This window comes from Carassius auratus, chromosome 19, assembly GCF_003368295.1.
Source record: "Carassius auratus strain Wakin chromosome 19, ASM336829v1, whole genome shotgun sequence".
Classification (NCBI taxonomy): domain Eukaryota; kingdom Metazoa; phylum Chordata; class Actinopteri; order Cypriniformes; family Cyprinidae; genus Carassius; species Carassius auratus.
The window spans coordinates 1612516-1640343 of record NC_039261.1 but is presented as its reverse complement, the minus strand read 5'-3'; the positions used below and the strand labels follow the sequence as shown (position 1 = coordinate 1640343).

General features: G+C 41.4%; 1 protein-coding gene across 2 annotated transcripts; it reads right to left on the bottom strand.

Annotated features, from left to right (window-relative positions):
* Positions 1-6306: 6306 nt before the first annotated feature.
* On the bottom strand, positions 6307-14132 carry LOC113119116 (E3 ubiquitin-protein ligase RING2-A). 2 transcript variants are annotated; one of them, XM_026288339.1, is made up of 7 exons: positions 14018-14132; positions 13643-13737; positions 12576-12736; positions 11607-11822; positions 9267-9509; positions 7946-8111; positions 6307-7875 (listed from the first exon to the last, which is right to left on the bottom strand). In XM_026288339.1, exons 2-7 carry the CDS (start codon positions 13721-13723, stop codon positions 7720-7722), a joined length of 1023 nt encoding a protein of 340 aa, XP_026144124.1. In that variant the 5' UTR covers positions 13724-13737; positions 14018-14132; the 3' UTR covers positions 6307-7719. The 2 variants fall into 2 exon arrangements, with proteins under 2 accessions (XP_026144124.1, XP_026144123.1); XM_026288338.1 differs by lacking the exon at positions 14018-14132 and adding an exon at positions 13872-13979.
* Between the last annotated feature and the right edge of the window lie 13696 nt (positions 14133-27828).

Here is a 27828-nt window from a genome sequence, read left to right as displayed (position 1 = left end):
TAACAGGGGATTTATCATTTACATTGGTTTCTCTGGATAATGTTATATGAAGCACCATTACTTCAAACGAGTTATACTTGAAGCCTGCCCTCTGAGAAATCCTGAAAACTTTGTTATAAATTGAAGCAACTCCTCCCCCTTTGCCTTTTAGACGCGGCTCGTGTTTATAACAGTAATCTTGGGGGGTGGACTCATTTAAAATAATGTAATCATCAGGTTATAGCCAGGTTTCTGTCAAACAGAGCACATCTATATTATGATCAGTTATCATATTATTTACAAAAAGTGTTTTCGTAGAAATGGATCTGATATTCAATAAGCCAATCTTTATCATTTGTTTATCCATATTGCATTTGTTTTTTATTTGTTGAACCTCAATTAAATTATTAACCTTAACTTGGTTTGGACGTTTTTTGTATTTTCTAGTTCGTGGAACAGACACAGTCTCTATAGTGTGATATCTAGGTGAAAGAGTCTCTATGTGCTGAGAATTAACTGACCTCTGTGACGGGAGGCAGCTAGCAGACAGTCGGTTTAGCCAGTCTGTCTGCTTCCTGACCTGGGCCCCAGTTAGTCAAGTATAAACACTAAGACTATTTGCCATATTTCTAGAGAGAAGAGTGGCGCCACCCCAGGAGGGATGAAGACCATCTCTTTTAAACAGGTCAGGTCTGCCCCAAAAGGTCGTCCAATTGTCTATGAAACCTATATTATTCTGTGGGCACCACTTAGACATCCAGCCATTGAGTGATGACAATCTGCTATGCATCTCGTCACCACGGTAAGCAGGGAGGGGACCAGAGCATATTACAGTGTCTGACATCGTGCTTGCAAGTTCACACACCTCTTTAAAGTTATTTTTAGTGATGTCTGACTGGCGAAGAGCACCGGCATGAATAACAATCCTACTGTATTTACGTTTAGCATTAGCCAGCACTTTTAAATTTGCCAAGATGTCAGGCGCTCTGGCTCCCGGTAAACAAGTGGCTGGTGTCTCTCTCTCTCTCTCTCTCTCTCTCTCTCTCTATATATATATATATACACACATACACACACACACACACAATATATGGGATTTCATGGTGTTTTCTCCATGCCATGTAAAATTTAGACAGTTAACCTTAAAACCTTTTAACTGTCACTCACGTTTTTGAAGATAGACATGAATGTGCATGATACAAACCTAAATTTGTATAATTCATGACTGAAAACATTTTGTAACATGATTTTGATGTGCCATTTAAATGGTAAAGCAATGTCTGATTTTAAAATGGGTTTTAAAGGATGAATTTTTAGATTTTATGTTTTCAAGTGATATATAACTTCTGATGATTTCTAAAATGTGATAGAGAAAAAGGCAACGAGGAAGTCTTTTTTTTAAACAAAGGTCAAAGCTCCTTTTGTAATGTAGATTTCTGAGGGTGCACTCTTGTCATAAATTAATCTATTACTTTTGCTACATAATGTTTAACAAAAAATATTGGTAAAATATATATTTAGGAGTCTTAGACCTTTCCAACGATATATAGTTTGTCAAGATTAGATTAGATTTGATTGTAATATAGTATAGTCAACGTAGGCGTCCCGTATACGGGACGGGGTGACAATTAACAGGTTAAATGCCAATTGTTTCCATACACACTAAAGATAACAAACACTAAACAAAATTATAAATGCAACACTTTTCTTTGCCCCCATTTTTCATGAACTGAACTCAAAGATCTAAGATGTCTATGTACACAAAATACAAATCTGTATTAGTGAGCACTTCTCCTTTTCCGAGATAATCCATCCACCTCACTGTGTGTCAAGATGCTGATTATCCGAAACCAGTCAGTATCTAATGTGACCACCATTTGCCTCATGCAGTGCAACACATCTCCATCGCATAGAACTGATCACATATGCTGGTCCAGAGCATCCCAAACATGCTCAATGGCTGACATGTCTGGTGAGTTTGCTGGCCATTCAAGAACTGGGATATTTTCAGCTTCCAGGAATTGTATATAGATCCTTGCAACATGGGGCCATGCATTATCATGCTACAACATGAGGTGATGGTCGTGGATGAATGGCACAACAATGGGCCTCAGGATCTTGTCACGGTATGTCTGTGCATTCAAAATGCCATCAATAAAATGCATCTGTGTTTGTTGTCCATAACACACACACCATGGGCCACTCGATCCACAATGGTGACATCAGCAAACCACTCACCAACATGACACCATAGATGCTGTCGGTTATCTGCCTTGTACAGTGAAAACCGGGATTCATCCGTGAAGAGAACTCCTCTCCAAAGTGCCAGACACCATCGAAGGTGAGTATTTGCCACTCAAGACCATTACAACAATGAACTGCAGTTAGGTCGAGACACCCGATGAGGATGACGCGCACGCAGATGAACTTTCCTGAGACAGTTTCTGACAGTTTGAGCAGAAATTCTTTGGTTATGGAAACCGATTGTTGCAGCATCTGTCCGGGTGACTGGTCTCAGATGATCTTGGAGGTGAAGATGCTGGATGTGCATGTCTGGGCTGGTGTGTTGACACGTGGTCTGCAGTTGTGAGGCTGCTTAGATGTATTCTCTGAAACACCTTTTGAGACGGTTTATGGTAGAGAAATTAACATTCAATTCAGGGGCAACAGCTCCGGTGGACATTCCTGCAGTCAGCATTGCAATTTCACGCTCCCTCAAAATTTGCAACATCTGTGACATTGTGCTGTGTGCTAAAACACGTTTCAGAGTGGCCTTTTATCGTGGCAAGCCTAAGGCACACCCCGGCATATGTAGATATATATAATTATTAAATTTATTTATTTTTTGCTAATAAAAATATGAAAAAATATATACAGTGGTGTGCAAAAGTGTTGGCCCTCTTCCTGATTTTATTTTTAAATTTTTTGCATATTTTTCACACTTTAATGTTTTGGATCATCAAACAAATTTAAATATTAGTCAAAGATAACACAAGTAAACACAACATACAGTTTTTTATTATTAAGTGAAAACAAACTCCCAAAACCACATGGCCCCTGTGTGGAGAAGAGTTTGCCCCCCTGTTAAAACTGTGGTTTATCACACAGAGTTCAGTTTCTCCAGACACTGGTGCATAAAGTACCTGAAAGTCATACTCAAGTAAAAGTATTCTGTTCAGTTCTAACTATTTCTTCCATTTAGAATTTTTGGGTAAGAATAAGAAGCACTTCATCTGTAGTGTCTTTCATTCCAACATAAGAACACATTTCTGGAATCTGCATCTGAAATAGCATTTTGATTTACACAGTCTAGGGGACATGGATTTAAACTGCAGATACAGATGTATAAAAAGGCTGTATGTTTGGTTGTTTTTAAAGGTGCCATATGCAAAAATTGAGGTAAAAATATCCATAATATGACCTACACGCATCAAAAGAATGAGAAGAAATAAGGCCGATGATGTCATTAAAAAAATTTCAAGTTATAGTGCTGCAGAGATATCAACATAGACAGTAAAAGAAATGGACACAGCGACCCCATTGGAACTCAATTGAGACAAGTGAAGCCCATTTTTAGCGTTTTTTAGCACTTCTGTTTCTGACGCGCAGACTCAAACGAAGCTGGACGACGTCAGCAACCTGTCTGACAGATGTAAATCTTCTATTAGCTGTGTGTGCAAACTGCCATCGTTAATCTTGCAGAGACGGCGAGCTTGAGCGGGGAGTTCTTTGTCGTGAGTGAGCAGGAGTAAGTATTCTGATTAATTATTTTGTATAGTATTTTAAAATGTAACGCGAGTACGCCATATTAAGTTAATTACCTGCGAGCTTCTCCACCTGTCTGTACGGTAATGCGACAGAGAGTCGCGTGATTATGACGCAATCGTTAGCCAATTTTTTACAAAAACTGTTTCTACAGGGCCATAATGTAACAGAGAAGGTAATGGAGCCCTTTATACATTGTCGTGTATCTTTAGAAATAAATAATGGACAAACGGAGTCTTTAAACGCCTCAGATGTAAAGTTATTCGCTGTCAAAGTGACGCCAAAATGAATGGGAGTCAATGGGAATTTTTTTACATATCTCAACATTGTGACCAGAGCTGTGGGACATGATCAAAAATGGAGTTTGGACTTCATAATTCACGTGATGGCAGCACAAGTGAAGTTCTGCTACAAGATGGCAGCACGCAGCCGACTTCAACTTCCGGTCGACTTCCTTGCCGCCTGGATATCAACCTTAATTAGCATTAGCATTACTAGCCCTGGCCCGACAGGTGTCGTAATACCAGTTTCGGCCATGGGAGGCGGTATGCGGGCAACATAACCACCAGCCAACCTGCCAGACATGACAGATGGCATTTGAATTAAATTAATTTGACAGACAGCATTCTGTCAACTTCATTGGTCAACATCAGACAGCTGATCAAAGCTAGCGCCAACCAACGTAACCAGAGCTGCCAGCTCTCAAGCATTCACCGTGAGACACACGCAACTGTGTTTATTCAAACGATTCATTCAAAAAAGCTGATTCATTCAATGAGTAAACACTGTCCATTGCTTAGAGACACAAAGCAGTGCTGTGATCTTTGTCTGGAACTAGTTTTGTTGGCAAAATTGAGCAAAAAAAAAAAAAAAAAAAAATTATATTATATATTATCTGTAAAATGTAAGACACTTATTGCTTTACTGAACTTGTATCAAATGATTACATTTACATTTATTAATTTAACTGATGTTTTTATCCAAAGCGACTTACAATTGCTATATATGTCAGAGGTCGCACGCCTCTGGAGCAAATGATTATTAAATGTGTTCATCTGCAGAAAAACTGTTCTCTTTGTGTGGTATAGATTAAGTAACTAGGCCTGCATTAAATATGAAAATCATACAGAAGCATTTTTGCCATCTACAATTTAGAAGGCCTGGAATATTGATTTTTAATAGACTAATAAATCAATGTGTGTGCACTCTGTGTGTGATTTGATGATAACGCGTACCTGATAAGTAGTAAGAAGTATTTTTACACCCCTGCACCCAGGCCTCATTACTGCCACATCTGTTCACTATCAAGAACTCTCTTAAATAGACCTGCCTGACCAAGAGATCCTCAAAAGCTAGACATCATACCGAGATCCAAAGAAATTCAGAAACAAATGAGAAAGAAAGTTATTGAGATCTATCAGTCTGAAAAAGGTTATAAAGTCATTTCTAAAGCTTTGGGACTCCAGTGAAACACAGTGAGAGACATTATTCACAAATGGAGAAAACATGGGACAGTGGAGAACCTTCCCAGGATTGGCCAGCTGACCAAAATTACCCCAAGAGCACAGGGACGACTCATCCAAGAGGTCACAGAAGACCCCACAACAACATCCAGAGAACCACAGGCCTCACTTGCCTCAGTTAAGGTCAGGGTTCATGACCCCACCATAAGAAAGAGACTGAATAGGTTCATGCTCAAACCGTCCAGTGTGGCTGAATTACACAGCTCCTCCACAGCCCTGTAACAGACTCACTGCACGCTATCACAAACATTGTTGCTGCTGCATGCCAATCTGTTATTAGGTTTAGGGGCAAACTCTTCTCCACACAGGGCCATGTAGTTTGAGATTTTTATTTTCCCCTTAATAATAAAAACCTTCATTTAAAAACTGCATGTTGTGTTCACTTGTGGTTATATTTGACTAACATTTAAATTAGTTTGATCTGAAACATTAAAGTGTGACAAACATGCAAATTACTAAGATCTTTGATAAGAACACACAATAAGTACTATCACAAAAAAGATTATATTTCCCTTTTTTGGGGGGATCTTGTGAGTGAGGTGGGCCAGTCTGTCAGCAATGTGCTCAGGTGCTAGTCTCTGCTTCTAGAAAACTAGAACTAAACCAGACTGGTTTGTCTTTGATACATTTCATAACACAAGCCTTTTTTCATTGCTGCAGGAAGGACTCAAAAGTGTGCCACTTTTAGTAGAAAAAAAGATCAGCAACAGTAAGTAAATTAACTATAAATTAGCGTAGATAAAAAAAAAAAAATCCATTTGAAATTATGTTAAATTGTAATTTGATTGTCTTATTTTTTTACATATCTCAACATTGTGACCAGAGCTGTGGGGCATGATCAAAAATGTCAAGGTGTGTAATGACACTGAATATATTTCTAAAGCATCATACCAGAAATGTTAACATAATAGTTGCTGTCTGATGGCGTTTCAGACAATCCTGAGGAAGTAGTGATTTCCAAACTTTTGTTGTTTTTCTCTGTCTGAATGAACCAACGACCCCAGAGGGTCAAGATGTGTCCAGTTCTACAGTCTGGGAGTCCAGTATAAATGTGCTCATCTTTATTCATGAAAAAGATACAAGACAGTTTTTCAAGACATGGGTGCATATGTACAAACACTAGTTTGGGAAGTGACAATGAAAATGACCATTTTAACCAGCACATACAGCGATTCCCCTGGACTCTGGGTCACTTCTGTTCCTCTGACTTCAGTTCCTCGGGAGCTTGTTTCCACCTCTGCATAAAAAAACATAACTGTGGCTTTCTGTTTCCCCTCACAATCGTTTTTTGTTACCGAAACAAAAGAACTAATTGTGATTGTAATTGGAACTGTATTCTCAGAACTGTGAGGGGAACAGTTGCAATTCCCTTTCTTTTTTCTTTTGTGGTGGAAACGAGCTGAATTCAGTTCAGATTCATGAATGTGACACCCTTTAAAACACACACATTCTTATGAGTCAGAAGTAGCCTGGGCTATTTGGTTCACACAGAAGTTATGAGCTTAACATTAGGGTTGTCAATAGATTGAAATAATAACTAGTCTCATGATTATTGCAGTCACTTCTGTTTAAACAGTAGCTCATGTCGTCTTCGGTCAACCCAAGAGCCAGGAGCAAAGTGAAGTGATGGGGGAAACAAGCGTATACATCACTGAACGAGGAAATGAATCCATTCTAATGGAACAAGCACAGAAAACACCACCGAAGCACAACCGTTGCATACGCACTTGTCTTAAATCTGTACTCGTGGTGTGATGTCACTGACCTCTCCCAAACCCACAGAGATCACATGAGGAACTCTTACCTGACGGGACACATTTACAACATACAGATCCATTACACAACACTACTCGTTAAAATACGTCATTTATAAACGACGCTAAGAAAATGCATTTAAAATACAATATTAATGTTCAACCAACAACATATTTTTTTTTTTTGTGATGTCAAATGACATCCCCCCCCCCCCAACCAGTATATTACAAATTCTTAACCATGTGCTTGACATTTTTGGTAACTAAGTAGTAAAGGAGACATTAGCACATGTTGGGCTCCATAGCGAGCTCATTTTAGACTAGAAAACACATCATGTATTTACAATGTAAGAACGTAATCACTCTCCAATACAGAGGAAGACAGTAACTAATTATATGTTTTCTCGTGGCTTGAGCCCCTGATGCACATGGACTATTTTAAAGATGGTCTCCCTGTGTTTCTGGACTGCACTGATGTCTGTGGAGGGTCAGAGAGCTCTCGGATTTCATCAAACATATCTTCATGTGTATTACGACGTTAAAGGAAGATCTTACTGGTTTGAAACGATATGAGGGTGCGTAATTAAAGACAGAACTTTCGTTTTTGGGTGAAGTATTCCTTTAACTGGGCCTGGGCTCCTTCAGTGAGGACCGACTAGACCCGAGCTGACCTCAGTAGAGAGGACACTAAGAGTCTGTCAGGCCAGAGCTGATTGTGCTGGGCTTTGGTCGTCCACCTGTGGCAGCGGAGGCGTCTGGCTCTGGTCTGTCGGGGCGTAGAAGAGCTCCAGGGGCTTGCAGAGCTTCCAGAACTTCTGGTTGACCAGCTCCAGCGTCAGCGAGCCGTTCAGAGTCTGAAAGACAGAGAGGGTGAGGACAGGGCGAGGCAGCTGGGATTGCTCTGAGCGCAGCGCTCGGACTCACGGTGAACTGTCCCGCCGCGGTGCTGATGTAGATGGTGAACTGCTTCTCGCTGACGTCCCGCAGAGCTCCCTCCGGCGTGCCGCTCGAACCCTCCTCCAGAGCCACGCGCAGAGCCAGGTATTTCGACAGGTGGTCCACCGTGGCCTTGGCTGTGGTTTTGACGTATCTGTGAGCAGAAGGGAGAAAGGTACACACGATTACATGGGAGCGATGCGAAGTCTGGGTAGAGCCAGCTCTCGGAGGAATTGGGATGTGCATGACAGTGTTCATGTATTTGGTATTGGTGGAGTCGTTCTGCTACACCACTGCGTCTCAATCCTGTTCCTCGGGACACACAGCTCGCTCTCGCTCATCTGAGTTCACGGAGCGGATGATCTGAATCAGCTGTGGGTCCACAGGAACAAGTTTGAAACCAGGTGCTACGCTGCTGTGAGCATGTAAGAAATACTGCTGCTGCGCTTAAAACATGAATAACACCCCAGAGCAGGTCTGTACAGGTGGAGCTGGGGAGGGCGGAGGGCTTCTGGGGTGCGCTGCACACTTCTCCCACAGGCAAGTTTTTGCCAAGTATTTGAATGTTGATGATGTCATACTGAGTCAGATCAGACTGCACCATCTAGAGTTTGAGGCTGATTTGAAAGGGGTGATTGATTGTGATTTCCCTTTTTTTGTTAACTTTAATTTGTGTGTAATGTTGCTGTTTAAGCATAAACAATATCTGCAAAGTTATGACGCTGAATTTGTAATAGTTGGGTTATATTCAAGAGCAGTGAATGGGAGAGTACCACACATAAACGTTTTGTATTCCCATTTGCTCAAATGGCAAAAGAAAACTCTGCGAAGTGTTCATGACTTTTAAAAGAGACCGATAACATCAGTCAGAAGAGAGAACGATTAAATGTACCGTTCCTCCCATTGATGCTACATTAGAAACACCCTCACATTGGGGTTAACTAGTTTTGTTTTTTGGTGCAAAGGTGACATAATTCCAAGTGTACGGTTATAAATGTACATAGATTTTTAAAAACTGGTTTCTGAACAGGATTTACGATGCTGATGACCGATAAACGTGACATCACAATAGCAAGGGTCATGATGTTTCCAGATAATGTGCAATACACAGTTAGGGAATCACAATACACTGGGCCAGCGAACCAATCTGAGCTGGATTTAGGAGGAAGTGGTTTCATAGAAACAGGAAGTCCATTCAAAAAACAATGGAGACAGTGGCTTAGAACAAATGTTGAAGTAGAAGCATGAAGAAATGTTACAGCGCACTCCATAAACACAACCATGATGTTTGTGAGGAAGGCTGCTGTACCGTGTCTGGCTGTACTGCTGGCGGCTGACCAGCAGGGGGTGAGGGCAGAATATGAGCTCGATCTCGGAGCGCTGCGGCGCAGGAGCAGGAGCCTCGGCCTCGGCCCCGGAGTCATCCGACGCTCTCCTGGTGCGGCTGGGGCCCGGCTCCGCAGCACAGCTGGTGTCCTGAGAGACCTCGTCCTCACCGCCGCTGAGCGTGGCGTTCTCGCTCTCCGGATGCAGCTTACGCACACGCTGAGCTCTGAGACACAGCACACACAAACACTCATACCCACTACAACACATTTCTCCATACTACACTCACCTTATCTCCTAACCACAGCGTGACACAGCCGCTCATTTCACAACACTTAATCTCATTCTGTCATAACACTGGCACTAAAACAAGCTAACAACACGAGCATCGTACCGTGCTGTCTACTGTTCAGTGGTGCAGAAACAAGGTCAGCCAGGCTAAAGAAGTAAACTGTATAGTGTACTCAACTGTGCTAGTTTGGGACACCGTGAATATGAAAATGTGCTTTTCATATACTATCTCTGTATTTACAAATGTATTCAGTCACCACTCGTAGTACACTTGAGTGCACTAGTGTATGAAATATGGGTTCAGGTGTATTACGAGTGGTGACTGAATACATTTGTAAATACAGAGATAGTATATTAAAAGCACATTTTCATATTCACGGTGTCCCAAACTAGCAGAGTTGAGTACACTTAGCTAATCTTAATATTGTCTTAAGAAGTGCTGAAGAATCATTTTAGTGCATGGAGTCTGTGCGCAGATATAGAGCACTTATAAAGTACATTACAGAAGTGTACTCTTTTGTTAACCTGGAAAAAACCTAGGTATCTTGAATTCACAGCAAAAAATTATTTCTTCCTCCGTGTCTTCGTCTTGTTTTCTAGTATATCTAGGGATGGGTATCGTTAAGGTTTTAACGGTATTACTATTCTTACCGATACTGCTTAACGGTCCGGTACTTTAACGGTGTTCTTATCGGTACTTTGTGTTGTGTGTGTGTGTGTTTTTAAGAACAAGTTGAGAACAGAATTAACATTTCTTTATTTTTTTTATGTAAAATTAATAATGGACTTGTCTTGGACCAGAGGTGTTAGGAGTTGGTTGGTTCATACTGTAGCTGCAGCTTAAAAAAAATTATATATATATATATATATAAAAAGGTTGCAAAATGTGGCAATTGGCTATTTTGTAAACTAACTTGAGGTGCTGTGCATTTAAGTTATCCAAATAAATGTTTACATTTACATACTGATTTTTCCTTATTTGGAATTTTAAAAACAAATAGAAAATATGTTGATTTCATTCTCATTTTCCCAAAAGAAATCAACAGAATTTCTACGTAAGCATAGCAAACCAGGGAGATTTTACATTTATTTTAAATGACGTGAACAACGTTGATTCAACATGATTTTAGCATAAACACCTGACGTAGACGTGGCAACAACCAGAGGCGAGCTAGCTGGCAGTCGATACACATAATGCACTTTTGAAAGATGCTTTGACAGATTGCTTGTGTTTCCGACCTTACAAGCAAATATTGTTTAGCACTTATGACAACGAGGGTTGTCAGCATAAACTCTAGTGAAGTATAACCACACTTTCGAAAGTTTTGCTCTCTCCGCCATCGTCACTCTTTATATTAGGAGGGAGTTTTCATACTGTTATGCGTGTACCGCGCTCGTCCTTGTGGTGTGTGTGTGTGTGTGTGACACACAGACAGCCTCCGCGGCGCGCATGAGAGTTCACGCAGATCTCACGGACAAACGTCTTAATATGATCGCACATTAGAAATGTTTGGTAAGATAAAATGTGCACGATAACATTAAGCAAATCTCTTCGCCATTGTCACTCTTTATTATTAAGCAGGAGTTTACGTACAGTTAATGCATGTGCGTGCGCTCGTTGTGGTGTGTGTGTGTGTGTGTGTGTGTGACTGACAGACAGCCTCCGCGGCGCGCATGAGAGTTCACGCAGATCTCATGGACAAACGTCTTAATATGATCGCACATTAGAAATGTTTGCCGAGATTAAATGTGCACGACAACATTATTAAGCAAAAATACATAGTACATTAATATTTCTCCTCCAGTACCGAAAGCAGAACCGATAGCGTCAGATCTTACTGATACTACGGTCTTTCATCATTTAGCCCCGGGGCCAGTTTAATACCGGGGTGCGGTACCCATCCCTAAGTATATCTACAGGGTCTTGAATCAGGATGCATTTGCTGGACAAGGTTCTAGTCCTGATACTTGTAGACACTTCTACTAGAAGAGAAGACGAGACTCTTGTGGAGAGCGTGGTGTGTGGTGTGACCTGTGTCTGGCCTGCATGCGCAGACCCTGCTCGATGCTGCTGCTCAGAGCCTCGTTGTTGTGCAGGCGGCTCAGCTGCTCCAGAACCTTGTCCTGATGCGCCTCGTACTCGTCACGGCTCGGGTACATCTTCGAGATCAGCGCGTCGAAGTTAGGGTCGGCCCGCAGAGAGCGCTTGGACACCAGCTTCTTCCTGCAGGTGGGACACTCTTTATTCCTGCACAGAGAGAGAGAGAGAGAGAGAGAGAGAGAGAGAGAGAGGAGCAGCGCTCAGTAAGAGAGCATTCATAGCTCACTGAAATTACATTTACATTTAATCATTTAGCAGATTACGAATGAGGACAGTGGAAGCAATCAGACCAACGGGAGAGCAAAGACATTCAAGTGTTTTAACATGAGTCAGTTTATCACAGGACAGGACTAAAAGATTAGAGAAGTGTAACAAGCAGTTAGGAAATGAAAGACATCATATACACGACATGTATATCACAACATATTAGCGCTGTGCGATTTTGGGGAAAATGTGATTGTGTTTTATTTATTTTTTTACAGATATTGTGATTTGATTTGTGATTTTACTTTTGCAAGGGTCAAGTTTCATCTTAATAGTGTGCAGCACAGTGAGGGTTTGGTCACCCAGCTGATAATGCTCTATAAACCCCTCGTTCCCTGCGTGGACGGACAAGAGAAGTGTCTTTAATACATGTAGTCTAGAGTTCAGAAGAGTGTAAGAATGAAAACTGAAAGCATTTTCAACATATTAGGAATACAACTTAAATCGAATGGGTGCATATTTTAAAATAAAAAAGTATATTATTTGCAGTTCAGATTGATTACTTGATTTAAAAAAAGAAAAAAACGCAATCTTGTTATTTTAGCGTTCTTTTTTGAATGTATCCCTCTAAAGCCGCTTAAATCCCCAGCACAGATCACAGGTCCCTCGCTCTAGGGCGGCGGGCCCGAGCCTCACCCCGATCGGAGCGCGGTGACGATGCACTCGGAGCAGAAGCGATGCAGACACTCTTTGGTGGTCATGGTGTTCTTCAGCATGTCCAGACAGATGGGACACATCAGCTCGCTGTGGAGGCTTCTGGGAGACACGTCGATCTCCGTGCTGTCCATGATGGCCTCCTGAAACAACAGCACACAGACTCTCACTGCAGGAACATGAGGATTAATCTGTCTGCTGGACCAGAACCACAGCTGTACAGTAGCAGTCTATGGAAGCCATGGGATAGAGATCAAAAAGCTCATTTTGAGAATATATTTCTAAACTATGTCTTTATTCTCACTCTCAGTTCTGAGAAGAAAAACCAACCGGTCACTCTCTCTTTTCCCCTCGGCTCAGAATCATGAGTTTATAACACACACGTTGACTTTTTTTCCTCAGAATTGTCAGACTCTTGAGTTGAATTATTGAGTTGAGTGTGTGTATGTGTGTGTGAGTGAGTGTGTGTGTGTGTGTGTGTGTGTCTCTCTCTCTCTCTCTATCTCTCTGTGACTGTATGTGTGTCTCTCCCTCTCTCTCCGTGTGTGTGTGTCTCTGTGTGTGAGTGTGTCTCTGTCTCTATCTCTCTGTGTGTGTGTGAAAGTGTGTGTGTCTCTCCCTCTCTCTCCGTGTGTGTGTGTGTGTCTCTCTCTCTCTCTCTCTCTATCTCTCTGTGACTGTATGTGTGTCTCTCCCTCTCTCTCCGTGTGTGTGTGTCTCTGTGTGTGAGTGTGTCTCTGTCTCTATCTTTCTGTGTGTGTGTGTGAAAGTGTGTGTCTCTCCCTCTCTCTCCGTGTGTGTGTGTGTCTCTCCCTCTCTCTCCGTGTGTGTGTGTCTCTGTGTGTGAGTGTGTCTCTATCTCTCCCTCTCTCTCCGTGTATGTGTGTCTCTCCCTCTCTCTCCGTGTGTGTGTGTCTCTGTGTGTGAGTGTGTCTCTGTCTCTATCTTTCTGTGTGTGTGTGTGAAAGTGTGTGTCTCTCCCTCTCTCTCCGTGTGTGTGTGTGTCTCTCTTTCTCTCTCTCTGTGTGTGTGTCTGTGTGTGTGTGTACCTGCGGTGTCCGGTGCAGCTCGTACAGACTCAGCTCCCATGTCTTACTGAGGGTCTGAACACTGACTGGGTTCGTCATCATGACTTCACTGAGATCTGAAGCAGAAAACACAAACTCACGACATGAAATCCTAAACATGAGTTCACGAAACAACCTACTACATAATTCGCTCCAGCAAACAGGGGTTTAAAAGTTTCATAAACCAATTAACTATTATCATTATTATTACATGTATAGTTTGTCCGCGTAGTATTACAGTATTGCATCTTTACAATGGTATTTAACTTCAAAAGCTACCGCGACATTACTACGGCTCTTTAAACCATGCTAATCCAGTGATGAAGATCTGAGGAATGAATAAAGAGCATCGCTCACAGTCGGATGTCAGACTGTCATCTGCTGCTCATCTTTCTCAGCACAAGCCAAAAAACGTCCTAAAATCCAAACAAGATCAAACCGGATGTTGTTGAGCGCGGAGTCACCCCTCACTTCCTGCCTGGTGCCCCCTGGCGGACACGTGCAGCATTTGCGCATATATTACAGGGTTTTCAACTGCTTACACACATTTTTAAATCTTTGCCTTTTTTCCACTTTACACCACTTACACTTTATCCAAGAATTGCATATGCAAAATGCCACACATCTCTTGCAAAATGAAACACCGCATTCAACATATCACACAAACGGCAAAGGTTTGTGTGATATGTTGAATGCGGTGTTTCATTTTGAAAATGAAAACTTTCGGACTTTTTATTATGATGGAACTGATATGTTCAGTGATAACAATACTTACTTTTGAAAGATGAACTAAAGATTTTGATTAACTTACAGACAGGTTATCCATTGTGTGCGGGGCTGTTTATACGAAATGTTTGAGAAATGTAACAAAGTGAATGAGAATAACTGTATAACTTGACCTTTGCCCTATTTATAGGCCTATTCTAAAGCCTTGAATGGTTGGTGTTAAGTAAATCACATGTGAGGAGTTACAGTAAAACATAACATTCAGATTTTTTGTTTGTTGCATGCTATAATTATACAACACTACTAATTATTACTATGTCATTTTTCTTGTCAAATGTTACTGGTGAGACACTGTCAGACACGAGCTGTGTGAAGATAAAAGAAAACCCCAGACTGGTCTGTCTTAGCAAACTGACTTTATTGCTTGAAGTAGCTAGTCTTTTTGCTATGCTATTATTGCTTATTTATTTATTTTTCACAAATCATCCAACAAATCAAGTTGAAATCACAAGTCAAAAATAACATAAAAGACATGCTGTTCCAGACTTTCAGTCCACCAAATGTCACAACAAACACAACAGTCTGTAAAATAAATGCAGCAACATCATTTATGTGCAAGAGCACACCTGCACCCTTATAAACTATATCAAATACAATATGAGATTGTATATTATATTATAAATATGCATGAAATATGTTTTATATACATTTTCTTTAGGTTTGCCATCTGTGTAATATCAAGGCTGAAAAGGCGCATGTGGTGAAATGTGTGTGTGTGTGTGAGCAAGCATGTGTTGTGTTCATGCAAATGTGTGAGTGTGCATAATGTGTGCACCTCCGTGAGTGAGGATTACTGTGTGTGTGTGTGTGTGTGTGTGTGTGTGTGTGTGTGTGCAGGATTAACCTCAGTGTGTGTCCAGCAGTGATTAGTCTGGTCAGTTGAGCTGTTGTGTATTCACTCAGGTCATTAGCATATTAATGCCCATCTCTCTTGATCGCTCTCACTCTTTCTTTCCTTCTTTCTGCTGTTCTCTGTGTAGCTTTTTCAGTTCCATCTGCACATCAGTTGTCAATTTTTTTTTTCAGATGTTCACCTGTTTGACTGTTTAGATTAAACAGTTTTCAGAGCTTCAGCTCATAGTGCCCTTCTTCACATCAACACCCTTTTCACTTCATCTTTATATATCATTTTCATTTAATACCATTTTTTCTCCTTCTAACTTCAAATTCTTAGTCAAAGCAAAACAGAACTGCCTGGAGGTTGCTCTTTTACTGTGTATGAGACTGAACTGAGTTAGTTATGGCTCATTTGATCATCAGTTTTGTCTTAGAGGTTTCCCCGAATCTGTTTCAGACAAAAAAGAAAAAAGAAAAATACACAAATAAGGCAAAAAATTTTAGTACAGTGTAAAATACATTTCCAACTTTCTTGGCAAATCTGAGCACAGTTTAAAGTATTGTTGATGTCTCTTCTGAAAGGATTCACCAGCTTTTAAAGTTGTACATTTGTGTTATTTTATTTTATTCTTTATTTTTATTTTAGAAATTTGTATTGAAACATAGATTAAAACAATTAGAATTAATGATAAAAATTTGGTTTGAGTGAATTTAAATAATAAATATTGCCTGATAAATAATTGATAGTTGTTTTAGCATATATCCAAGCTTATTTAGATTTGTTTTAATTAATTTAAGTAATTTGAGATCTCCTAGTGGCTCCTGAAGCCCTGGTTGAGATCCACTGATCTCAAAAAAACACATCTGGGCAACATATCACTTTTTCATATTTAATCTCACCATTCATCTGTCACCATTACAAACAAAAATGATAAAACAAAATAAACATTTAAGATAAAGTCACCTTAATATCTGAATAATCTTGAAGGACCACAAACCCTTAGATGGTCTGTTCAGGAGACGAGAGGGACAGTCAGGAGCGTGATGTCCATCCACAACTCCTGCTTCAAACAAGCACAAGAATTGCGTTTGGACAATCAGCACCAGACGGTCGATATCAGACCAGACACATGAGAAGAGGAGATGAGTCAAAGAAGAGAGGAGAGGAGCAGAAGAGGAGAAGAGAAGAGAGGAGAGGAGAAGAGAGGAGAGGAGAGAAGGAGAGGAGCAGAAGAGGAGAAGAGAAGAGGAGCAGGAGAGGAGAGGAGAAGCAGGAGAGGAGAAGATAAGAGGAGCAGGAGAGAAGGAGGAGAAGAGAGGAGAGAAGGAGGAGAGGAGAGGAGAGAAGGAGGAGAAGAGAGGAGAGGAAAGGAAAGAAGCAGGAGAGGAGAAATGATGAGAGGAGAGGAGAAGAGGGGAGAGGAGAGAAAAGGAGAAGAGATGAGAGAAGGAGGAGAGGAGAAGAGAGGAGAGAAGCAGGAGAGAAGAAGAGAGGAGAGAAGAGGAGAGGAAAGAAGCAGGGGAGGAGAAGTGATGAGAGGAGAGGAGAGGAGAAGAGGGGAGAGAAGGAGGAGAGGAGAAGAGAGGAGAAGGAGGAGAGAGGAGAGAAGAGAAGGAGGAAAGGAGAGGAGAGGAAAGGAGAACAGAGGAGAGAAGGAGGAGAGGAGAAGAGAGGAGAGAAGAGGAGGAAAGAATCAGTAGAGGAGAGGAGAGGAGAAGAGGGGAGAGAAGTAGGAGAGGAGAGTAGCAGGAGAGGAGAGGAGCAGAAAAAGAGAGGAGAGAAGGAGGATAGGACAGGAGAGAAGAGAAGAGAAGAGAAGAGGAGAGTAGCAGAAAAAGAGAGGAGAGAAGGAGGAGAGGAGAAGAGGGGAGAAAAACAGGAGAGGAGAAGAGAGGAGAGAAGGTGGAGAGGAAAAAAGAGGAGAGAAGCAGGAGAAGAGAAGAGAAGAGAAGAGAAGAGAGAAGCAGGATAGAAGAGGAGCAGAAGAGTAGAGGAGAGTATAATAGAGGAGAAGAGAAGAGAGGAGCAGAAGTGAGGAGGAGAAGTGAAGAGGAGAAGAGAGGAGCAGAAGTGAAGAGGAGAAGAGAAGAGAAGAGAGGAGCAGAAGTGAGGAGAAGAAGAGAGGAGCAGAAGTGAAGATGAGAAGAGAGGAGAAGAGAGGAGGAGAATAGAGGAGAAGAGAGGAGCAGAAGTGAGGAGAAGAAGAGAGGAGCAGAAGTGAAGAGGAGAAGAGAGGAGAAGAGAGGAGCAGAAGTGAAGAGGAGAAGAGAGGAGAAGTGAGGAGCAGAAGTGAAGAGGAGAAGAGAGGAGAAGAGAGGAGCAGAAGTGAAGAGGAGAAGAGAGGAGCAGAAGTGAAGAGGAGAAGAGAGGAGAAGAGAGGAGCAGAAGTGAGGAGAAGAGAGGAGCAGAAGTGAAGAGGAGAAGAGAGGAGAAGTGAGGAGCAGAAGTGAAGAGGAGAAGAGAGGAGAAGAGAGGAGCAGAAGTGAAGAGGAGAAGAGAGGAGAAGAGAGGAGCAGAAGTGAAGAGGAGAAGAGAGGAGAAGAGAGGAGCAGAAGTGAAGAGGAGAAGAGAGGAGCAGAAGTGAAGAGGGGAAGAGAGGAGCAGAAGTGAAGAGGAGAAGAGAGGAGAAGAGAGGAGCCGAAGTGAAGAGGAGAAGAGAGGAGAAGAGAGGAGCAGAAGTGAAGAGGAGAAGAGAGGAGCAGAAGTGAAGAGGAGAAGAGAGGAGAAGAGAGGAGCAGAAGTGAAGAGGAGAAGAGAGGAGCAGAAGTGAAGAGGAGAAGAGAGGAGAAGAGAGGAGCAGAAGTGAAGAGGAGAAGAGAGGAGAAGAGAGGAGCAGAATTGAAGAGGAGAAGAGAGGAGCAGAAGTGAGGAGGAGAAGAGAGGAGCAGAAGTGAAGAGGAGAAGAGAGGAGAAGAGAGGAGCAGAAGTGAGGAGAAGAAGAGAGGAGCAGAAGTGAAGAGGAGAAGAGAGGAGCAGAAGTGAGGAGGAGAAGAGAGGAGCAGAAGTGAAGAGGAGAAGAGAGGAGCAGAAGTGAGGAGGAGAAGAGAGGAGCAGAAGTGAAGAGGAGAAGAGAGGAGAAGAGAGGAGCAGAAGTGAAGAGGAGAAGAGAGGAGCAGAAGTGAAGAGGAGAAGAGAGGAGAAGAGAGGAGCAGAAGTGAAGAGGAGAAGAGAGGAGAAGAGAGGAGCAGAAGTGAAGAGGAGAAGAGAGGAGCAGAAGTGAGAAGAAGAAGAGAGGAGCAGAAGTGAAGAGGAGAAGAGAGTAGAAGAGAAGGGCAGAAGTGAGGAGGAAAAGAGAGGAGCAGAAGTGAAGAGGAGAAGAGAGGAGCAGAAGTGAAGAGGAGAAGAGAGGAGAAGAGAGGAGCAGAAGTGAAGAGGAGAAGAGAGGAGAAGAGAGGAGCAGAAGTGAAGAGGAGAAGAGAGGAGCAGAAGTGAGAAGAAGAAGAGAGGAGCAGAAGTGAAGAGGAGAAGAGAGTAGAAGAGAAGGGCAGAAGTGAGGAGGAGAAGAGAGGAGCAGAAGTGAAGAGGAGAAGAGAGGAGAAGAGAGGAGCAGAAGTGAAGCAGTGGTCTGCTTCTGCTGTGTTGGGTTCTTCATAAGTGATTGTCCAGACACAATAGTCAGTGGTGAGAGGGTCAGTGCTCCGGGCAGCTGTGTCTCACAATAGGATCCTCATGGCCTACACAATCAAAGAACACAGCTTTAGATAATAGCAGTGGCCAACAGCAGGCTCTTAACCCATAACTCACACAGCCGCACAAAAGGTCTGACATACATCAAACAATTCACTTTCTCTGGCTTCGACAGGCTGTAAATATGCTTCAGTCTCCATGAGGTTTGACTAAATAATGCTTCAAAAAACCCAAAGAGATTGATCTGTACCTCTCTCCCCAGCTTTAACTGGAAAGAGAGTTTTCTCAGACTCTCAGTTGGGCCACTTTTTTAAAACAACTCATGATGGAGCTTCAACACAGCATAACATTCATCTATAGTTGAATCCATCCATCGAGCTCAGATTCTCCAGAAGCATTTAATTCTGGAATCATACAGCATTTTTCTAATCTAATCCGTGCCTGCACAGCTCCAGATAAAAATTGTCACATTATTAATTTCCCTTCAAAATTTGTGTAGAAAATACAACATGTCTCCAGATTCCACCTGCTAATAACAAACACAAACACAAACACAAACACAAACATTTCCTGCTATTTGAATTGACTTTACATCAAACCCAAACAGAGCTCTGCAAACACAGCAGAACGAGATCTTTTAGATAACTGACCCTAGAAATGCTTCAGAAGAGATCTCACACCATGCTCAAAACACAAACTCAAAGATTTGTCATTCAGACTGAACGAGCCGCTGTACCATCCACACTTCCTAGCTCAGCAGCTGATCCCTCTCTCTCTGATGAATGTCCAGAGAAAGCAGCTGTAAAGAGGGATGAGATATTCCTCTGTTAGGAGCGAGCTGAAGGTCCTCCTCTGCTGTTCTGTCCACCGCAGCTCCTCCACATCTTCTGTTCCCTCCTCACGCTGTCCCTCACATTTTGTGTTTCTTCTCTGGAGTTTCCCCTCCTCTTTCCCCCCTTCCTCCCTCCTAACTTCCTTTTCTTCTGCGCCCCTCATTTTATGCAGGACTGGGGTTTCCTAAGAGACTGGAGCTCAATGGAGAAAATCCCCAGCGACACAATGAAGCGGCCGAGGGAGAGAGAGCGAGAGGAGCGATGGAGATACAGACGCTGAGCTGAGCGTTTGTCGGGTTTTCAGAATCTGAAGAATAAAGTGTTCAGTTGGGCTGTGTACAGTAGTTCTCATGTTGTCCTGTTTACTCAGTACGAGGGTCAAAGGGCAGTGTATCTCTCTGTAAAGGCTGGGCGTGTGTGTTTGGACAGCACAAGCTTTTCTTCAGCAGCCCTCAAGGGCCATAAACCAAGAAAGTGTTCAGACTAAAGAGGAACTTCATGTTCATTTAGACATGATTCACTCACTGTAAGAGCAAAACATGGGTGTCTGAATGCACATGATGTTAAGCGATTAATCTCATCCAAAATAAAAGTTTTTGTTTACATAATGTGTGTGTGTACTGTGTATATTTATTATGTATATAAATGCACACACATGCATGTATATATTTAAGAAAAAAATTTTATTATACATTAATATCAATTGCATACAACATAAATTATATTAATATAAATATAAACATAAACGTAAATATTTTCAAAATATATACTGTTTATGTGTGTATTTATATATACATAATAAATAAACACAGTACACACACATATATTATGTAAGCAAAAACATTAAATTGCATTTTGGATTTGATTAATTGATTGACAGCACTATTCCTAATATATGATTGAGAAATATATTAAACCATATTAAAAACACACAGAATAATATATTATGTAAATATATTACAATATATTGAAAAATACATAAGGAATTGCTGCTTTCATAATTTGAAAAATATGTAACGATATAATTACTTATGTATAACAATATATGTAATTTTATAACCAGTAATATACTTTATAATATATAGAAGTTCATGTGATAAGATATAGTCAAGTCAAATCACCTTTATTTATATAGCGCTTTAAACAAAATATATTGTGTCAAAGCAACTGAACAACATTCATTAGGAAAACAGTGTCAATAATGCAAAATGATAGTTAAAGGCAGTTCATCATTGAATTCAGTGATGTCATCTCTGTTCAGTTTAAATAGTGTCTGTGCATTTATTTGCAATCAAGTCAACGATATCGCTGTAGATGAAGTGACCCCAACTAAGCAAGCCAGAGGCGACAGCGGCAAGGAACCGAAACTCCATCGGTGACAGAATGGAGAAAAAAACCTTGGGAAAAACCAGGCTCAGTTGGGGGTCAGTTCTCCTCTGACCAGACGAAACCAGTAGTTCAATTCCAGACTGCAGCAAAGTCAGATTGTGCAGAAGAATCATCTGTTTCCTGTGGTCTTGTCCTGGTGCTCCTCTGAGACAAGGTCTTTACAGGGGATCTGTATCTGGGCTCTAGTTGTCCTGGTCTCCGCTGTCTTTCAGGGCTGTAGAGGTCCTTTCTAGGTGCTGATCCACCATCTGGTCTGGATACGTACTGGATCCGGGTGACTGCAGTGACCCTCTGATCTGGACACAGACTGGATCTGGTGACTACTGGACCTCAGAATAAGACAGAAACAGACTAATATTAGCGTAGATGCTATTCTTCTAATGATGTAGCAAGTACATAGGGTGTTATGGGAAGTGTTCCCGGTTCCGGTTTACCTAATTAATGCAGCCTAAAAATCCTTTAACGGATTTGGATATTAAAAGCATATTAGTATGTTATGTTTAAACCAGGTTAAAGAGATGGGTCTTTAATCTAGATTTAAACTGCAAGAGTGTGTCTGCCTCCCGAACAATGTTAGGTAGGTTATTGCAGAGTTTAGGCGCCAAATAGGAAAAGGATCTGCCGCCCGCAGTTGATTTTGATATTCTAGGTATTATCAAATTGCCTGAGTTTTGAGAACCTAGCGGACGTAGAGGAGTATAATGTAAAAGGAGCTCATTCAAATACTGAGGTGCTAAACCATTCAGGGCTTTATAAGTAATAAGCAATATTTTAAAATCTATACGATGTTTGATAGGGAGCCAGTGCAGTGTGGACAGGACCGGGCTAATATGGTCATACTTCCTGGTTCTAGTAAGAACTCTTGCTGCTGCATTTTGGACTAGCTGTAGTTTGTTTACCAAGCGTGCAGAACAACCACCCAATAAAGCATTACAGTAGTCTAACCTTGAAGTCATAAATGCATGGATTAACATTTGACATTGAGAGCATAGGCTGACTTTTAGATATATTTTTGTTTTTTCAGAATTTAACTGTAAGAAATTACTCGTCATCCAGTTTTTTATATCGACTATTCATTCCATTAGTTTTTCAAATTGGTGTGTTTCACCGGGCCGCGAAGAAATATAGAGCTGAGTATCATCAGCATAACAGTGAAAGCTAACACCATGTTTCCTGTTGATATCTCCCAAGGGTAACAAATAAAGCGTGAAGAGTAGCGGCCCTAGTACTGAGCCTTGAGGTACTGCATACTGCACTTGTGATCAATATGATACATCTTCATTCACTGCTACCAACTGATGGCGGTCATATCAGTAATATTTAAACCTGTCACGGTGCAGGGTGCCGTCTCAGCTTCCCCTGTGGTCTGTGTTGTCCTGTCTGTTCAGTAGCTCGTGGTCTGGGCAATCAGCGCTGATCATGGCGGGGTTGTGCAGATCACGAGCTGATTCTTCCCCACCTGTCGCTCGTTCCCCCACTCCCTTATATGTCTCTGCTTTTCTGTCTGTGGTCGTGAGTAGATTGTTTTGTCTTTGCCCATGTTTTGCATTATTCTCAGTATCAGTCTCACCTTCCGTTCTTGTGTCAAAGGATCCGTAATTCGGAGATCCGGCAGCGCGAGTGGTCCGCAGTATGCCGGCCAGCTCGGAGATCTCTGTGTGCGCCAGAGCAGTTCATTATTTTTTATGTTATTTTGTGTTTTGTGGCGAGAATAAAGATTCTCCTTTTTCTTTACTCTGCATCTGAGTCCTCTGTCCAGTACGCACCCGTGACAAAACCATGCTAATGCACTTCCACTGATGCCAACAAAGTGTTCAAATCTATGCAAAAGAATGTTGTGGTCAATTGTCAAACGCAGCACTAAGATCCAATAAAACTAATAGAGAGATACACCCACGATCAGATGATAAGAGCAGATCATTTGTAATATAGTACTGCATGTGTATAAATATATTGAACATACTGTATATTTACTCATACAGTATATACAGTACACACATATGTGGAATCATATAGCGTAAGCACACCTAATCATACTAAAGCAGTTAGTTAACAGACTATCTTGAGAAGTGCACAGTCGTTACTTTTTAAATAAAGTAATGGTATCAATACAATACAATACAATACTTGTGGACAAATATACATTAATTCATGCATACTACATGCTGTACACAGATCTCCCCCATATTCATATTGAGAAAAAGCAAGTGACATTTCACTTCATTTTCATAATTGGAAGCAAAGCATGCTGGGAACTAGAGATCTGCTGTAACTCATTCTGTGAATGTATGTGTTTACATCTGAAAGCTGAATAAATAGATTACCACACTGAAAAATAAAATAAAATCTTATTTCCTAAACTAAGAAAAATGTTCTACAAGCAAACTTTATTGTCTTGTCTTCAGACAAAAAAAAAAAAGGCAAAATTAAGTGGGGGTTTCTAATCTGCCAATGGGGTTAGCAATATAATCTTATTTCAAACAGAAAAAAAAAATATTTTGCTTGTTTATAAATATATTTGTATGTCTCAATAAATAGCCACATACGGTCAATGCATATATTGCAGCGTATTTAAAAAATAAGCACTAGTTTCCCAAATTGAAATGTATTATGTTTTGCTTTATATTTGACATATATTTTTGTTCTGTAAGGGATAAAGCATGTTAGGGTCTTGCTTGTTGAGTATGTTTCTAGCTTAAGGCACAACATGCTTATTTCAGAAAACGCATGTGATTTGTCACATTTACATTTTGTACATAAATATAATGTAGACTCGAGCGTTCATTAAGTCATTTCTGGCATCGTTCCATCCTGACATGTGAACTAGGGTCATGAAAACAGTAGCAGGTGTTTCACGTCGGTTCCTGTCTTGTGAAGGTGCCCTAGTGACTGAATGCATCCAAGTACAGCTTTGTGGTTGACAGTCAATATTAACTGGCTTCTATGCTTTCTTGCAAAATATTGAAAAACAAAAGAAGTACATTAGGTAACAAAATGACACAGAATCCAAGTCAAGTGAAATTGATTTATAAAGCACTCTTCTCACATTTCAAAGCAGCTTTATAGAAGTCATACTGTAATGTTTATAATGCTTTAGTGTTTAGAGCTGCATCATATATAACGGCGATACGAGCGATCATCTGGATTGTATTTATAGTGCTGTCTAGTGCAGCAATATCATTCAGAGGCATTCATGAGACTGAAATGTTTGTGGGTTTTGTTCAAAGCAGGAGTAAGTGATTCTCCAGATACAATTAGAAAACAAGGCTTAATATCTCAAGTCATTTTACTTGTAAAGTAAATGCCTCCTCATTCAAGATTTTTTTGATATTTATACTAGAAAACAAGACAAAAATACTAATTATGATTTTATTATTATTATTTATTTATTTTTTTTGTTCAGAAATACAACAATGTTGTGGCATTCCTTTCAGTGGTTGAAACTGATTCATACTGTGGTGATATCGTCCACCTCTCAGGCAGCATCACTTCTGAACATCGGTTTGTCAAAGAAGCGGATGTTTGTTACCTGCAGACCGGTCAGATCACAGGATCGGAGGCGCTGGGGTAATACGTGACGGTTACTGAGGAGCATTTGGGCAGATTGTCCACCTCTCCACTGAATGAAGTTACTTCCATCTGTTACGGTGCAGCGATGGCGTGGGAACGAGCCCAGGGGTCAGGAGGTCAGGGGTCACAGACCAGGGTGTGAAAGCATTAACATTGAACCGAGGGGCCTCTGACCACCTCTGATCGAGAGAGAGAAGATATTCCATCAAAACATCAATCACAGACTAATGCCACGATTACAGCTGCTTCAACACTGATCAGAGCGAGCACAACATGAGAGAGGTGTGTGCGTGTGTGTGTGTGTGTGTGTGTGGGAGTGTGTGTGTGTGTGTGTGTGTGTGAGAGTGTGTGTGTGTGCATGTGAGTGTGTGAGAGTGTGTGTGTGTGCATGTGAGTGTGTGTGTGTGTGTGTGTGCGTGTGTGTGTGTGTGTGTGTGTGTGTGTGAGAGTGTGTGTGTGTGTGTGTGTGTGTGAGAGTGTGTGTGTGTGCATGTGAGTGTGTGTGTGTGTGCGTGTGTGTGTGTGTGTGTGTGTGTGTGTGCATGTGAGTGTGCGTGTGTGTGTGTGTGTGTGTGAGAGTGTGTGTGTGTGCATGTGAGTGTGCGTGTGTGTGTGTGTGTGCGCATGTGAGTGTGCGTGTGTGTGTGTGTGTGTGTGTGTGCGTGTGCATGTGTGTGTGTGTGTGTTTGTGGCCATGTCTTCTCTCACACGTCCAGAGGCCGTTCTGTTTGATTACATAATGACTCACACTGGATCATTGTGACTAAAAACACATATTACTGAAAAACCTGGCCAACCCAAGGTTTCATAATAGAACAATAAACCCTCTTTCCTTTCTAACTATGACCTCTAAACTGACAGAGAACACAGTGCCATGACACGTGTGTGTGTGTGTCATCTTTCATGGGCACGGCCCGCCAGCTTGATCTGTGTAGATGGTGCTTTGAGCTGATATATTAATATCCATCAGAATAAGAGGTGAGTTGTTCCTGTAGAGTCAGCCGTGTGTTTGTGTCCTGCAGGCGTGATAGGGTCACAGTCTCACTCCCCGGGACACCCTCTGTGCATCTTCAGCTACACTCTTCACAGCAGAACGCACAGACCAAGAGCGCCGAGCATCATGGGTAATCTACAAACATGCTTCACACTGAAGACAGATCTGCACAGCGCAGCCTCGACGGTGACGTCTCAGTCTTCACACTGAGACGGTTAAAGCAGTTCATCAAGAGGGAAAGAACTACAGAGAGAGAACCAAAAGCCAGCCTTTAATGAAAGTCTTGAAAATAAGTCTTGCATAATGAATGCATCTGTTTGCATCTTTATCACAATGTTGTTTCAGATGGACATTTAAGTTAATATTTTTCACCATGTGAGATATGTATCATTAAAACGGTTTCATTGCTAACCATCGGTCTGTGTTAGCAGTGATTTATAAATGTAGGTTGTGTTTGAGTGTGCACGGATCTCTTCAGACATACTCTCGTCAACACTCGATGGTTCAGGATCTATTCTCACATACTGTTTAGGACAGATAACTGACACTAAAGACTCATTCTGGCATGATCTGCTTCTTTCTCCTCTGGACGGTATTTTACCTGCAATTCCACTGTTACACAGGATGATTTGATTAACAAAAGTATATAAATCTGAAATCACAGTCTTGTTAGATGCAAGCTCTGTAAAGCCTCTCGCTCTAGCAGGCTATGGCCAACATCTCCTGTGTGTTGTGTTAACCCTGACACTGTATATAAAGACTGACTAAAGAGTTAGGGCTGAAGATGTTCAGATTATTGGACTGTCAGGACAAACCCCGGGTGAGAAGTGAAGAGTGGAGCGTGTGATGGTGAGCACCGAGAGAGACGGCTGGTCACCTTGAACTCCGGAGCTCATCTGGAGGACGTGGAGAGGCCAGGAGGTCAAGGGTCAAAGGTCACGGGGCAGCGGGGCAGATGGTCCGACTGTGATCGAATGGCACTCTGATTAGCATCAGGACAAAGGTGTCTCCCGTCTGTGTCTCGGGGGTCAGAGCAGAGGAGCTCTGAACTTGAAGGAGAAGATCTTCTGAAAACACTGGACGGCAGGATGATCGATCGGACGTGTCTGTCACGTTTGACTCCGGGGTCAGATGAGGCTGTGCTCTCCCTCACTCTCTCTACTGAGACAGAGAAGTGGATAAGCTCTTCCTCCAGACTATAACTCTCATAACTATAAGATATCTTTCATATCCACGGACAGCTTGTAACACCCTAAAGATGAAACATCAAATTGCATCATATGACCCATTTAAACCAAATAAAAGAAGTGTCATTAGTAAGTAAAGTGACCCACATTTTGACCACTGAAAATGTGCACAATTTACATCTTTTATTACGCTGAAGTGTTCATGTTGGCTAGCAGTCACTAGAGTATTAGCAGACAGTCTGCTTGATATCACTTTATTGTGATGGGTCCACACATACAACACACTGACTATGAGAAACTTAACAAGTATATTCTACTAACCCTAAACCTATCCTAACAGATCTACTCTGAGAGTTTGTGGACTTTCACAATAAAGAGTAATATAATCTTAATTCAAATGATGAAGGATTTTGAAATCAGTGTGGATTACTGTAGAGTTAACCCTGTTAACTTTAAAAGTTAGACAATCATTAACAATTGAAAACATCTATTTAGAAACCGTTGCCTTACTTATTACATTTTAGTTACATTGCTTATTACATTTAGATGTCCAATGTAATTATTATGTCCAATGCAATATTTTGTAAACTTCCTACCATAAATATATCAAAACTTACTAAGAACTTCATTTGGGCAATTCTAAAGGTGAATTTCTCAGTATTTAGATTCCAGATTTTCTAATATTTAGCCAAATATTGTCCTCCTAACAAACCATACATGACTGGAAAAGTTTATTTATTCAGCTTTCAGATGATTTACAAATCTCTCTCTCTCTCTCTCTCTCTCTCTCTCTTAATTGAACCTTATGACTGGTTCTGTGCTTCAGGGTCACAGATAGAAAAAAAATGACAAAGTACCAATTTTGAATGATGTTGTAATTGTAAGATATAAAGTCGAAATGTCTCGAGCTGCGGTGTGAACGCGTGAAGAGCGCCCCCTGGAGC

Coding starts and splice junctions, on each gene's coding strand:
- LOC113119116 (XM_026288338.1), bottom strand. CDS start 13,908: ATGCAATACTGTAATACTACGCGGACAAACTATACAT. Junction 9,510..11,606: donor CGCATGCAGGCCAGACACAG/GTCACACCACAC, acceptor GCTGTGTCTCAG/AGCTCAGCGTGTGCGTAAGC. Junction 7,876..7,945: donor CCGCGGCGGGACAGTTCACC/GTGAGTCCGAGC, acceptor TCTGTCTTTCAG/ACTCTGAACGGCTCGCTGAC.